This window comes from Calidris pugnax, unplaced genomic scaffold (genome assembly GCF_001431845.1).
Source record: "Calidris pugnax isolate Ruff unplaced genomic scaffold, ASM143184v1 scaffold81, whole genome shotgun sequence".
Taxonomy (NCBI): domain Eukaryota; kingdom Metazoa; phylum Chordata; class Aves; order Charadriiformes; family Scolopacidae; genus Calidris; species Calidris pugnax.
This window is the reverse complement of record NW_015090880.1, coordinates 12,111,720-12,127,054: the sequence shown is the minus strand read 5'-3', so window position 1 is coordinate 12,127,054 and position 15,335 is coordinate 12,111,720. Positions and strand designations below refer to the sequence as shown.

Here is a 15,335-nt window from a genome sequence, read left to right as displayed (position 1 = left end):
AACACAAATACAAGAGTAGGTTCAGGTGCAAAATATGAGGTTTCTTTCAGTTGCATCGAGGCACACTGGGTTGTGTGCCTTCCTAACTCTTCCCAGGAAGAAGAGGGGAGAGCAAAAAGACCTTGCTGTCTCTATTTTAGTTTATAATCAACTTCTGTGTACAGGAAGCCCAACACCATCTTGTCTTTGGTGCTTTAGTTTGTTTCACATCAGTTGTGTTTTATTTCAGAAGGAAGGTCTACATGATTATTTTGTTATAGTGCTTTGCTAATTGCACCGTTCACACCCAAAGGGGTGAGTAGCCCATGTTTTTGCATTAGAAAGCAGCAGCCAGTACTAAGGATCTAGGTTTTCTGGAGGTTTCCATCCATTTAGAAGCTGCTTATGTGCAATGGGCTTCTACAGAACAAACTCATCGTTGTGTGGCAGCAAAGCACACACAACATGAGATTCACCAGAACAGCACCATCTCAGACTGATCCAGAATTTGGCTCACGCTAATTTATAATGAGTTGTTCCGTATTTTCATGGCCTTGCTTTAAGATGTTTGGAAATGATCTAGTACTTACTGCCCTCAGGCTTTTCCACCTACTTACCTGGCACTGCATTCTGTTCCTGCTTGGGGTGAAGATTTCAGGGAAAACACAGATGCAGGCTGGCTGCGCTTAACCAGCTACAGCTTATCTGTCACTTGCTACTGCAATCACCAAATGCTTTTATGGCAATAAAAGAAAGCTCGAGTCTAGCACATGTGATATCAGTACATCCTCCACCAGCTGAGGGATAAGTTTGTTCACACACTCACGTGTTTGGCTACTGGATTTCATGGCTCTTTGTTGATAGCAGCAGAGTTAGCATTAAGAGTTCCAATTTCCATTCCACATTTGATCTATCAGACCTAAGAGTCTCCTTAATTTATGAATTACCCAGAATAAGTGGATTTTTTTAAATTTTTATTTAATTATCAGGGACGAAATTCCAGTTCCTTTCCTTACAATAAGTAGTTTCTTATTGCAAACACTGTTCCAAACATGTTAGTGAAAAGACTGTTCTTGACATCACTGGATCTGTCACAGACAGATACAGCTTTGCCTCATCAACAAGTCAAAGGGGAAAAAAATAACTCACATGGAAAAGGCATTTGCAAGGCTTTTATCATTTGTCCAGAGAGCGAAATGGGCTATCAAGGAAGCAATTTCAAATGTATCTGCAAGGACAACATTGCACTAGGAATACCACTAACGTTTCAGGGCTTGCTCCAAGATGTTCTCATCCACCACCTTGTGAGGGAGAGTCACCTTCAATGTAGTGTTCTCTTTCATTGCCTGGCAGATCGTTTCATAAGCGTAGTCATTACCCGACCAGCAGCGTCTGGCGACCTGTCAGACCAGAAAATTAATGGGTGTAAAAATCGTACATTTCTCTTGCCACATCCATCTTACACAATATTTGCGCAAACCTGGAACCCGATTTCATGCCAATAAATCTTTCAACCCTCTGCCAGTTTCTAGTTTCCTTACTTATTTTGGAAGTAGTTTTTGTAATATCTACTTCATTTTTATGAGTAGTATTTGGATAGACTTGGTACATTTTCATGCAGATACATAACATTAGACAGATAATATTGGTAGACTAATATTTGCATAGATAATATTTGCTTACTCCATTGGAGACGTCCCAGCTGAGCATCATCTTAGCCCGTTCTTCAGCCTCTGTGGACCCATCCAAAACCAGGCCAAATCCCCCATTGATCACTTCACCCCTAAGAAATATAAATGTAAGAGAATTAAATCAAAATATTTCAAACTAATCCCAAAAAATTCACAGAATTTGTTGAGTTCCACGGCAAGAAGAAGGATGAGAATGTAGAAATAGTGATGAATAAGAAATACTATCTGTGACCTCTTATATGGGGGGGAAAAAAAAAAAAAAGGAATTTAGCAGGGCAAAGGCCTTGTTTCCTGACTTGCAGCAAACCTATTCCATCTTTTTTGTAATGCCCAGCCAGCAGTCAGTATTTGCTCTAAGCAGGAATCAAAAAAAATTAAGGTTGCGCTGCATCTCCTGCAGACTGCACGCTGTCCTGGCTCTAGAAACGAGTCAAGAAAGGTTAGTGCTTCCGAAGGGCTGGAGAGTTACCTATCTCAGGGTATTTTTAAAGGTTAAGCTATTCATGTTTGCTACACTGGAGCCTGCCATATAGATAGGATCATGAGGAGGATCGTGCGCTTATTGAAGCAGACAGATGGATCTATTTATATTCCCTCGGGACAAATGAGAGAGCACAAGTATTTTATTAAAGAAGCGTTAACCACCACTTAATGCACATCTGCCTCCATCATTTGAAAAACAGTCCTTCATTTTGTATGAGATACATAGATGTTTAAAAGCATCGGTGCCAACTTTTCAGGAAGCAGACTTATTGGCAGAAGAAGAACAGAAATATGTTAAAACTAACAGATTATACTTGGGAGAAACACCAGTCTGGTTCTTAAAGGACAGGGAAAACACGTAGAGCAAAACATCTTGTCTGACTTCAGAGTCTGGCCTGCTCAAGTTCCTGTTTCGTTGCATATGGTGAATAGTGGTGAACGCAGACAGATCATTATCTGTTGCTGTAAATCCAGGAGAGTTCTGGCATTATAACTCAGCATCAGCCTGAGGGACGGGGCAGATCATACACCACATGGTGTGAGAGGCTACTAATGCAGATCCCTGGAGGCAGGATTTTATCCTCTGTGTTTTATAGTTAATATAATCAATAAGTTTATAAAATTTACATAGCATAACATCAGACATATCCCTGAATCAGACAGGAATTAGGTGTCTTCCAGTCCAGAAAGGAATAATTTATTACTGTATATTTTCTAGCGGTAACATAAGCTTCTCAGGATATGGGGAAATGAAGCTACATTGGAGCCTCACAGACCTGGAATATGCTTCCTGAAACTAGAACTTGCATTTTCTTGTTTTCAGTGTAATCTTGTTACTTATGTGATGTTAATTCCCTTTCACTAGTTATATACACTACCTGTCTAAGCAAGGAACTTCACTGTGCTGTTCTGTGAATTCCCTCCACTTTACCATTATTGGATATATTATTATTACAAATTTCTGTTGAAAGGCACGGTTTTCTTGAAACTGACAGTTCTCACAGCAGAATGTCAGTGAATGAATCAGTTTCTCATCATTAAGAGGAGAATCTGAAACAAAGTTATGTTTTCAATTGAAATGTTTGAATATTGTAAGCTCTCTTCAAAATAAAGTGTTTCTTTTTGATTGACACTGTCAACACTTTTCAGCCTGGAATTTAATTCCCAGGATCTTTTTACTGTGTGAAATCTTCCATTAGTTCTGCTCTTAGTCTCATTTTAGGTTGAAAACAAATATCCAAACACCTGTATTTCTTGCAAATTCTACTTTTTGAATAGCTGATGTTGTTACCATCTTCTCCAAAAGAGGGGACCAGACTGGATGACAATATTAAAAATATAATTGTATCAAGACCAGGGCCAGTCACCTCACCATACTTTGCTGTTTCTGTGTACAGAAACCAAGTTAGCACTATTTTTACTGTCAAAGTACCAAGCTAGAGTACTCTTAGGATGTCAGTGATGCCATGGCAATGTAATTGGGATCACAGTATCAGCACACCTCAAGACAGCCTACTGCCAATAGCAGAGAATAAGAAAGTCAGACCTCTGGAACTTCATAAAGGAATACCTTTATAAGGGTATTCCACATGGGAAGATGATGGTCTTCCAGTGGCAAAGATCCCCTCTGTGCACAGCATCCCAAAGAGCATCCTTTGAAGCTTAAGCATGAACAGCGAGTGTCTGATCTCACTTGCACTCCATAAATTTGGAGCCTCTCCATTGATTTCCATGGAGTTACTCCAGTGTAAATCAGAATCACTCATCAGAATCTGTCCTACTGTCTAAAAATCACTCATAAATTAAATGCCAATGTTTGTTAGGATGGATTTTTTTATCAAAACCTCTCACTTTTAAAGGGGAGCTCTCTGCCTTCATTAGCATTGGGTCACATTTTCAGGTAATTAAAGAAACATGTGGCATTTTGACCTAAGCTACCTCCTATAATTTCCAGATGTCTCCTTCGAAGGTGATCAAAGAAAACAAGGCCTCTCTCACAATCAAGATGTCACACTGCCAACATTGCAGTTCGATTCTTAAATTGCTTCTGCCTTTTTTATACTACAGGTTACTCAGGCTCCGTGCTAATATACATTCTCCTGCAAATAAACAGGCAGCAAGAAATGAATAACATTCATTTGCTGTAATTATAGTCAAGACTATGTTAATCTTAAGTCTCTCAAACAGCACATGTGATGCAGATTCCAGCTAAATAAATATTAAGCCTGCTTTTTCTGTTTGTCCCACAAGGATATAGCAGAGAAAAATCAAAGCAGGTAAAAGGCATTTCTCCAGATTCACGGGAAGACACAGCAGATCCATTGGCAGTTCCAGGCAAGTCCAGCCTCTGCAGGGAGAGCTGGCAGCTCAACACCACGCAATTGCATTTTCTGAACTCCCTGAACAGAAACTTGCCAAGGACAACTTGATTTCTTTCTAATCACGTGCATATTTGTTTATAAATATATGTATAAGCTTCCACGTGCACTTTCACATTTCCAAATCAGCTGATGACAAGAAGATTTTGTCAGGCACACGGAGATTTCTTTATGGCAAACTCAGCTGAACTTTTAACTCTCCAAAGAAAAAGAAAAACAGGGTCCTAAAATCTAAAGGTATTTGTCTCTTCCAGGCAAAGAAAATAATTTGTTATGGTTAGGGGTTGGGTTTGCTTCTTTTATCAGATTAAAATTATTCCTCTCTTTCTCCTAAGGTCACAAAGGGATGCAGTGATTTAACTAGCCAGGGTTGTGCCACGATTAGTTAAGCAGAGCAGAACTACCTGTCGTGCTGTGGCTCTCAGGGGCTCTCCAGACCACAGCATCTAATGACTGGACATCGTTACCACATGGGAGTCTCAGCACAGTGTCTGATTAAGACTCATGCAGAGACAGGCCTAATTTTCAGGCTCTGCATTCTTCACTAAAGCACAGTAATTTAATCACAGAGGGCTATGACTGCTCCTCAAAACAAGGTGAGCAGACATAGTTCCACGATAACAAGCCACTAAGCAGCCATAGGAAATGTCAAAAAGGATAACCAAATTCTGTTTTTCCATTGATATCTTCATTTCAGAGAACAGCCAGATGCTATTTTTCCGATGCACGACCTAAATGACAGCATCTCTGCTCTGCCTTGGGGAAGAGCCTCTTTCTAAACTCCACTTAAGAAACAACTGAAACACCACAACTGAAATTGCAGCGTGGTCAGTGCCGGTTTTCTAGAAGTAAGGGCGTCTCACCATTCAGCCGATCTCTTTGAATTGCGCAGAGGGCTAGAAATGTGCAGGAGGGATTTGTCTGACAGAGGCCAGAGAGACAGGGAACATGATCTTTTGCATCCTTTGAATGAAGTATCACCAGTGCTCAGAACGTTTGTGGCACAAGCAATTATTTTAGCAAGTCTAATGATTATCATAAAAATATTCCAACTATTTTGCACAACAGATAGTGGAAAGATATTTTCTTTGCTTGCAGTTCATAAGCAGATATTTTAAAATGTTAAACTCAGCTAAGGCTATTCAGACAGATCTAGTCTTGCTATCTCTGCAGTCTGAGACTGAAATGTCCAGAGTAAGCAGATATTCTGATACATATTTTCCATTCAGAATTATGGAAGTTATGAATAAAATCCTGGCCGTGGTGGTTATCGCCCTCAGAAAGCTTTTTTATCCCACTGTTTAATTTTGCTCTCACATACCTTCTATTCAGTAGTTACTTCACTGAACTCAAAGGAGTTAAAGTACAGGAGAGGGAATTCTCCATCTGACTTGAAGGGCTATTTTCTAGATCCAGCTCATCTGGATGAGTAATAATTAAGTATCAAGTGTCTCTGAGGATAACATCTGCTACAAGTTATTTGGCTTGCAGTTGTTGGCATATTCCAGAGCTGGATGGAACAGGGAACTGGGAGGATTTGCTACAGAATTTAATAGAGGGTTGTGCCCCTTTTGACTGGCAACACCACAAAATGAGGATATGAGTGTAAATGGGAGAGACTTTGCTGGACTGTGCTGGAAGGAACAAACCAGAACTAAAGTCAAGCTCTCCTTTTCCCTACACCCCCACCAATCCAGAGTAACCTTTTAGTAGCATACAAAGGAGATCAGTTTCCCTCTCCATACAAGGTATTTCTTTCATTCTGCTTCTCAGTTTAGGCATTTCTTTTAGTCCTGCATGTTATGTGAAGGAGGTGGTCATTCCAATTCTTGCTTGGCTGTGGTCTTTTATCCTACCAGGGATGAGCAATGGCAAAAAGATCACTGGGGGGTTTGCTGGCACCTGGGCTGCTATGTATCAATAACCCCTCATTGCACTTTAGCACATGGGCATTTATATTGGGGTCCTAAGGTCACAGATTTAAATACAGCTTAAAGGGAAACCCAAACATAATCCATCCACTAACACTCCGGCTGTGCATGTGTGAAGACAACTTTGGAAGCAGGATCTGTTCAGAAAGACCAAGGCACACTGTGCTTGTTTGGCCAATTAAGTTCTCCAAACTATGCTATGGCCAATGTCCAAAACACTTTTTCTAGACATAGGGGTATTAATTAATAAATCATTATACACTACTACACTTTACCTTATAATACATGCTTTCAGCCCTTTTCTCCAAACCCATCCTTCCCATGATCATGACATTGTACTACTCCAGTAATAGACACATCTTTCCTGCAATTCCCTTCGCCACACATGTACACAGTGGTGGTAACAGGATTCAGAGTCCAGCTTTAGAAACGTAAATAAGTTCTTACCAGCCAACTCCACCACCGTTGTGCAACGCGACCCAGGTTGCTCCTCTGAATGCATCTCCTACAAAATTTTGTACTGCCATGTCTAGGAGAAGAAGAAGGGTGTTATCATGGCTCTGACATGCCGCATTCATTGTATGTTGGGGTGCTCACTCCTTCCACTGACACCTTGATTATGGCTGTGTGAAGGCAATGTTGGAGGCAGGGTTCACTCACAGTTTCTCTCACAGATACACAGTGAACATCTCATCACAGTGAACAGGCAAGAGAGATTTTCCTCCCGCTCTTTGCCCCTACCCTTCAAATGCCAATTTCACACTGTGGTTTGTGAGGACTCTGGTGCTTTCTGCATTTGTGATCCAGTTCAAGCAGTTGAAGAACTTAACTACTCAGCTGGGAGATACCTCCTGAGGGTGGAAAGAAATACAATCCTCTCCTTGGGGATGCCTCCGTCATAAAAGAACAGGCTGGACACATCCATGTGGAGGGTTTCAAAATGGGAGGGACACCTGGAAAACTACACACCTTGCAGTTCTCAGAAGCCTGAAGTATTTTCAGATCAGACTGCAGAGTTAATTTAGAAAGACAGTATAAAGCTAAGGAGTTGCATTTTAGTAACACAGTTGTGATGAAAATAATATTTGCCCCGATTCTCTGAACATGGGGGAATTTTATCTTGAACATGAACTGCTGAAATCGCACAGGAGGTTCCTTTTGTTTTTTGTTTTTGTTTTTTTGTTTGTTTTTTTTTAAAAAGAAGAAAAGTAATTTAGCAGACAAATGTCATTTGACTAATATCAAATGCGTCATTTCCACTGAAATGTTCACTAGAATCTTGTATGTTCACTAGAATTTGTGCTAGAGGAGATAACCAGAAAGGTAGAAAGAGGTACATGCAGAGGATAATTGGGTAACATTTCCTGAATTTTGTAATTTTCTGTGCTTTTAACAGCAAAAAATAAGAGACAAACAGCAGTATTCCTAACTGCCACATTTGCACCCCCACCGTTGTTACATGTATGATGGAAAAATGAGTTTACTTGAGCACTAATCTATGTTAAACCCTGTCAAAAGCCCCATTATGGCATCTTTCATCTGGCATTATGTCACTTTAATAACCCAATTATCATAATTACAGTGCTGTCAAGAGGGAATGGGAGAGATCAAAATCCCCATATTCTAAAAATGCACAGATTTCCTCAGCCAGTGGTACGAATGGAGGTTGGACAAGAAGCATGGCAAGTGGACTAATGATGTAATAACGCCCTTCTCCCTGGCTTCGATAAAGGTCACAAACTGCAAATGTTTATGCTGAACTACGCTTTGCCAAGCAGTGGTGACCCATGTTTGCCAAGGATCAGGCTGAGGTACTTACTGCAAAACAAAATAAGACAGGCAAACACTCTGGAAAATTCCTGTGTGCTACAGAGGAGCCAATTTCAGCTGAACCAGCTCAAATATAGTGTTAAAAGTACAGGAAAGAAGGGAGGAAGACCTAAGATGTTCTTCTATTACCTCCAGAGGCTCATCTGGTAAAATAGAGTTGGGCTTGGTTTCAAAGACCAGTGAAATCAGTGGTCAATAGGCTTTAGATAAGCCCTTTGAGAAGGCAACTGGTTTATGTAAATCACAAAATGTAAAGAAAAACACATAGCATGGTGAGCAATGGGGTTTTAGAAAGCCTTGTTTCTATTGCCTTCTTCTGAGGGCATTGCCCGAGGTTTCCTTACATTGCCAAGCTCTTTGGTGAAGACATTACTTTGGATTGCTTTTTTCTGTGCAGCTGCACCATTTTCTCACAGCTTGTCAGAATCAAACATCATTTGAGGCATTGATCCATCTGGCCTATTAGAACTAGCCAACATGCTCAAGAAGTGTTGAAGTGGGACTGACAGACACGGCTAAAAGCCTCATTTCATCAGGAAATCCAGTTAAGATGGCAGGGAACTTTCCTCCTTAGAATTGACCCATAATTTGGTTCTATTATGAATTCCCATAATGGAAGTAATTCAATATGCTCAGCTACCTCGATCATAATTTCTCCTTCTGCAGCAGCTTGTATCCTCCAATCTCAAGCCACTTTGTGATTGTCAATTCATGACATGCAGAAACACTACTGGGTGAAAGCCATTATCATAATTCCCACTTTATGGATAGAAAATTGAGGAAGATTTAGGTTACAAATTGCTTAGTGCTTCACACATTTTTTTCAGGTCTCCAATCTGATATTTCTTGGGTTTATTTTTCTAAAGCACCATTTCACAAACTTAGAAGCAGAGGCTGGTTAGCTCAGGTCAGGTGTGTAGAATTAAAGGCTCCTTTTGTGTAGCAAACCTACGTGATTTGCCCACAGTCACATTCTAAGTGAGCAGCAAGGCTTGGAGTCTAATCCACAACGCCTGACTTCCATTCTTACACTTTTACTATCCAAGTATGTTCCCTTATGACCAGAAAAGTTCCTTTCAGAAACTCCAGACTGTTTTCCTGAGTCCTCAGGCAATGAAGTGAACACAGCTGTGAACCTTTTTGCTTTAAGCAAAATACTATTATACACCTGATTTTGATTTTGTAGATCCCAAGGAAATACAGCTGTAATTCTGTAAGATCAGCTCTTTGAAATAATGAGGTGCAAAATTAAAATCAAACAGAAGATACAGTCCTGAGATAGACTGCTCTCCATTTACATTCAGGTAAATCTGGTGCATCTCCATTGAATTTTCAGCATTCTCCTGGACCTCTATTTAACTAGCTCCACATTCATGTTTGTATCACTATTAAATCCCACAAAGCTTCTCAAGAAAACACATTAATTAGGACTAACGGGTTAAACAAAAACATTTTTAAAATGCTGCATAAAAACCCTGTTTCTCTTTTAAAGCAATTTCCTTGTTTGCCCAGACAGACAAGTCTCAGGTGCTCTGCTGACCTGCACAAAACGCTGATCCATCATAGATGTTTGATGTTTCTCTGTAAGGACTGTCGGTCCCACTCACATCATGGTGATCTCTGCTGAGGACTACTGGAGCCTGCAAAAAGCCAAGGACAAGGAAATTGAATCCTTCACAGACTGTCAATGCTACCTACTAAGTATCATCATTTGCTGAATTCATGTCTGTCCTTTCAAACCTCAGCTTTGACCCCTCTCCTAAACCCCCTGAAATATATTCTCTGCCTCCTATTATTTATTATAAAACTGTTGTTCACATACCCACCACCATCCTTTCATAACTAAAAACAAGAGCTTGGTTTTATGCCAATGGCATCCGCAAAGGAGGGCAGGGAGGAGAAGGGAAGCACTATGGTTATTTCATCTGAGCATTTCTTTGCTGGAATTTCAAAGACGTTTCAGTATGGAAAAATCTTCATTTAAAAAGCATCTTGTTTGCTGTTGGAAAGGAAAACTAACAGTAAGAAATTTTACACTGGTTCATTCTTTTGGAAGACTTCAAGACTAAAAATAAGTTACCAACAAAAATCAGTGATTTCATACAGCTCAAACAAGTCCATTCTTGGTCTGGAATTTAACTGACAGTATGAATCTAGAGCAGCTTGCAGGTCTTCTTTATCATTTGCCATGCACAGGGTTTATATGAGAGTAATTCCCTCTTGGCATGGTGTGGTCTGGAATTAGCTGGCTCTGGTTTACACTGGCAGCGAATTAGAAAATCATTGAAAATAGACAGGAGCACCCAGCTTGCAAGAGGGGAATGGATATTTGCAGAAATGAAAAAAAGGACGCAACAAAATCTAAAGGGCCTGGGAGTGTGACCTTGTCAGCCATAGCTCCAAGGGTGTGCTCTGTCTAGTCAGGTTTATTTTTTAAGACTAGCTTGCAATGACGTTCATTTTAAATCCTGAGAAGGTCAACAGCATTTGAAATATTTTAACAAACATTTTCTGAGTAACAAAAATCAGACCTTTTCTAGCTAGAATCCATTCTAAGTTTTACTTGAGTTTGCCCCTTTAAAAAAGGTAATTTTAACTCAGCTAGAAAAGAGATGGAGATGAACGAGTGAACGTGTCTTGGTCTGATGCTGCAGTACACACAGGAGGTAATGGTATAATTACTGAGTGGTGCCTTCAGGATCTTGATCCGCCATGATGTCACATTGCAGTACTCATTGTCATCTGCAATACTGATGAAGAACTTAGAAAATCCTTACACAATCTTGCCCATCGTATGTACTTTTACCACCACCACATATGGCCAGTGGGATTTTATTCAGATAATTAAGATATTACTTATTGCACACTACAGTGGCAGCATCAAGCCTAATGATTTTGTTCATTCACATATGCAATGCAAATGAAAATTGATTGCAGGGCTGGCTGTAGTCTTAATATGGCTGAAGACGAGGGACAGAAGCACTGGGCAGTGGCACAGTCTTCTGTACATTTAACGTTTGGGGCACACTGCTAAGGAGTTACAGTCCCTGCCTTGTGTTTCTAGCAAATCACAGCAGGATTGTTGTGCTTGTAGATGCCCAAATAGAAAATAAGGCAGATTCCCAACATGAAATAAAAGGTAGCATATTTCAGAGAGTTCCTAAAGCTGTCTCTCTTCTATTATGTAGTGCAACAGTAGTAACATGCAGAGAGGAAGGCTGAGCTTTAACACATGCTAAAAGAATACTGGTCCCATGTAAACAGCAGGCACTTCTGCTCTCACTGGTTGGAGCCTTTTCTCCTTTCCCACCTGCCACCCCAGTCTCAGATACTAAACACATTTACCAGACCATTTCAAGACAAAAAAGACAAACCTTAATCCTGCCTTCGGAAATCGCTCGATTAATAGCCACCGCTATAGACACACGACCTCTCTGATCAGAATATAAGATTCTAGCTTGAGAGCCAACAACCTGGAAAATAAAAATGCCACAGTGATAAGGTTCTTGTGCAACTGGCTTATCTTCAGGCCCCAGATAAATGGAGTCACAGGATTGACCCCTTCTGTAGGAGAAAGTGAAGATTATTTCTTCGACAACATCCAGCTTCCAGAAAAAAAAGAAATTAAAGTCCCTCTTTGAACTGAGTTTTATCTCCATTCACACAATCAGTGAGATGTATTTCTGTATTCAGCTGCTACTGTCCAATAAATCCCACTTTTTAAATCAACCTGATTGCTAGTCTATAATCCCTCTATCAACAAATCCCTTATCAACAGCAGAGAAGCAGAGATTTGGAACTGGTGGTGGTGGGCTGGAAGGGAAGAGAAATATGGAATGGCAAACAACAGCAAAGAACATCTGTGCTGCACAGCCATGCTCCTCTCCATCTTTTACCCCACAGACCAATCTGGCTTCCAGATGAGGAGAGCACATGTGAGCCCTACAGTGTTACCTGTTATTGTCACAGTGAGAGCCTGCCCTAAAAGAAACACAAAGGATGCTTCGCTGGCATCCTGCTTCCCACAGCACAAAAGGGCAGCAGTCCTTTGGCCTCATCACCTGTTTTAAAAAGGGTCCTGGGAACTGCAGACATGGAGAGATTGGGCCAAAGCAATGCCAAGAAGGACATTTTGAATAGTGCTCTAAAAGAAAGGTAGTTACAAATGAGGTGGAGGGTGAATCATTGGCTTGTTTCGCTCCAGATGTAAGACTAGATATTACTGGATTATTTGAACACTTTCAGATGAGGAAGAGAAGGGTAGGAATTGCTTCAGCTCATCCTAAAATCCTGCTGTGGAGAGATATTTAAGTTCTCAGCCCTGGGAGTTAACAGCCAGTGTTTTCATTCACACCCATTCCTGCTTTTCACTCCAGCACTCCAAAACTGCATTCTGGACCAGGAGTAGTCACATGTGCTGAGGCTGTGCACTTACCAAGCTGTGCCTGCCAGCTTCCCGAATCCAGCGGATGTTGTCATGGTACTGCTGCTTCACAGATGTGCTCACTTGCAAGAGAAAGCAAGAAAAGAAAAGAAGTTTTGAAAATGAATGCAATATGCCCTGAATTTAATTTAATTCATCTGACAGCACTAGGAAGTCAAATTCTCCTCTCAGATACAAGCACACATATAGGAAATGCTATATAGAATCTTCTGTGCAGCTGATGCAGTAACTGGCATCATATATTTAGAGAAATAGTCACCCAGGAGGCAGCTGGAGTTATAACTTCCATACAGATCTTTAGCAAACTAAATTAAACCTTGAAATAGGGGTTACATGTACTGTTCATTTTTGTTCACCTGGCTTTCTGCCTTCTAAATGCCCAATCCCTTTCAGAGCCCATGTTAAATTAGTAGCTTTAGGAAACTCCATCACAGGGGGTACTACAGTCCAGTCTCACATCAGGTAGTGAATAACTCCTTCGAGTCAGCCAGCAGAAATTCTCATCAGCAGCTGGCAATTAGTGCTTGTGGATAAGTTACAACACTGGGATATAGATTTATAGCACAGCAGTTGCTCTGTACTAAATGGTGCACACAATTGTTTTTATCCCAAGACAAAACTGAGGTGTCTTATTCTCCAAAGTGAGGTATGTTGCCTTGCATTACTACAAAAGGCACAGGAAAACTTGTTATGGAGTAGCTACTTTATGTGCAAGTCCATCCCTCTTCCTTGTTTAGATATATATGTTATTATATAAGAAGAGAGTTACATATTTTTATATTTTATTCTTTTTAATATCCTTCAGCCTTTCTTCCACAATTATATCTGTGCCATTTCATCTCAATCAGCCAAAGAGTGAAGTGAAAGACAAAGGAAACATGGCCTGTATCTGTCAGATACATGGTGAGCTCAGTACAGTCAGCTGCCTCCAAAGGCATGGCACCACCTGTAGCAATGGGTGACAAGGGGGAGATGGGGTATGGAATGGGACAGAAGCATTGTCTATCAATTTTAGGGGCTTTTACATTTAGGCATTTCCATGCAGGCTGAGTGTGAGCTCAGATGAGGTTACAGCGGCTGAAGAAGTCACGTCCTGCAGGCTTTTTCTCAGGGAGGGGGTTAAGCTATTGCCTTGTCCTGAGAGATATGGTCAGTGACCAGGACTCAGCTGGTGTGTGGCAGCGCACTGAGCCACAGTGACTTGCTCAGGCATTGGAGCTTCAAGTTATAACCCTTTCTGCAGACGCCAATATAGCATGTTCCCCACCACTTTCATTCAACTCTCACCCATTTTCAAGTCAAATTGTAATGTACATATAACTTATGTTTGGAAGGCAGTCAAACTAGAGAAAGTGCACACTGCTAACTTGAAATTGTCCCTGGTAACTGAGAAGAGTGTTTAGACTACTGTCTTTCCACTAGGCAATGTGTCAGCAGAGATCCATAGTAAAACTAGAAAAAGGAAAGAGGAAAGGCAAGATACTCATATTTAATCCAGGTTAAACATGTTGTTAAAAGGAAATGTAAAATATGCTCATGCCTGCAGAGGCGGGCCTTCCATATAGAGACTTTTAATGATCCTAAAAAGACCTGTCAGCTCTTAGCTTCGCAGGAGTGAAAGATAAAACAGCTGCTGGTGCTGTCCTAGGATTGTGCTGCCATTTATAAGCTTTAAAGAAACATCTTCTAGAAGGTAATGGGTAGTACTCACTTAGATTGCTACAGATATTTAATGAGAGTTTACAGGTGTTACTCTAGAATACCAAACAGAGAATGAGTTCCTTTCTATCACCTGTATAAGCTACCTCAGTGACTACTTATCGTATTTTATACTTCACAGTGCACAAACTTATAGAAAAGATCCTACTGTCTGTTAATTCTATAGAACATATTCAGAAGAGAAGCCAGATGAGAATACTGGCTACAAGGACATATCTCAACACAGCACATCTGTCCCTCCCTGCCAGCTCCAATAAACAGTCATATTACAATATGACATCAATACAGAGTTTAGCTCCCTTTGCTCTTGGGAGATCTGTATTGTTGTTATGCATCAGCTCAGCCTTCAAACTACCACAGATGTCATAATTACAATCATCAATGCTGCATCTCTCCTGCAAAGGCTAACTTAGAAGCTTGTGTTCCTTAGGAGTGGAAGCAGGTAATAAAACTGCATAGGACCTTTTCAGTTTGTGAGGTTTAAGCACAAAAATTCATCTCCACAAAAGGAGAAGAATGGTTAACGTTGGACTCAAGGCCAGGTCAAAAGTTTAGACTTGGAATGCAACAGACTTCAGCTCTGTGGAGTTTTCACTCAGCCTTCATAACAGATTCTTTTATAAAATTCAAAGGTAGGTCCAGATTTTAGATGCATATCTGCGTGAGGATATCCAGACCCTGCAATTTGGTCCAAGCCCAGGTCCCATAGGAAGTGGACAGCAAGTGGAATACTCAAGAACTTGAATCCGTGAATGGCTGTTTATTTTCTGGCCAAATTCTGTTTTCATTTCTCTTTGAAATCTTATCCCCATTGTCCTGCCAAAGTCAACAGCAAATCCAATAATAGCCTTGCCCTCAAGCCTGTTTTCACCTGTTGGGA

At 40.6% G+C, this 15,335-nt stretch overlaps 1 protein-coding gene across 1 annotated transcript in view; it reads right to left on the bottom strand.

The window, feature by feature from the left end:
* Positions 1–936: 936 nt before the first annotated feature.
* UROC1 (urocanate hydratase 1) overlaps positions 937–15,335 on the bottom strand; it is a 40,663-nt gene continuing 26,264 nt past the window's right edge. The window contains exons 15-20 of the mRNA XM_014946904.1: positions 12,728–12,798; positions 11,667–11,765; positions 9,833–9,932; positions 6,910–6,991; positions 1,663–1,762; positions 937–1,379 (exon numbers count right to left, since the gene is read on the bottom strand). Of these exons, the coding sequence (XP_014802390.1) occupies positions 1,239–1,379; positions 1,663–1,762; positions 6,910–6,991; positions 9,833–9,932; positions 11,667–11,765; positions 12,728–12,798 (593 nt within the window). The 3' untranslated portion in view covers positions 937–1,238. The remainder of the gene's footprint in view (positions 1,380–1,662; positions 1,763–6,909; positions 6,992–9,832; positions 9,933–11,666; positions 11,766–12,727; positions 12,799–15,335) is intronic.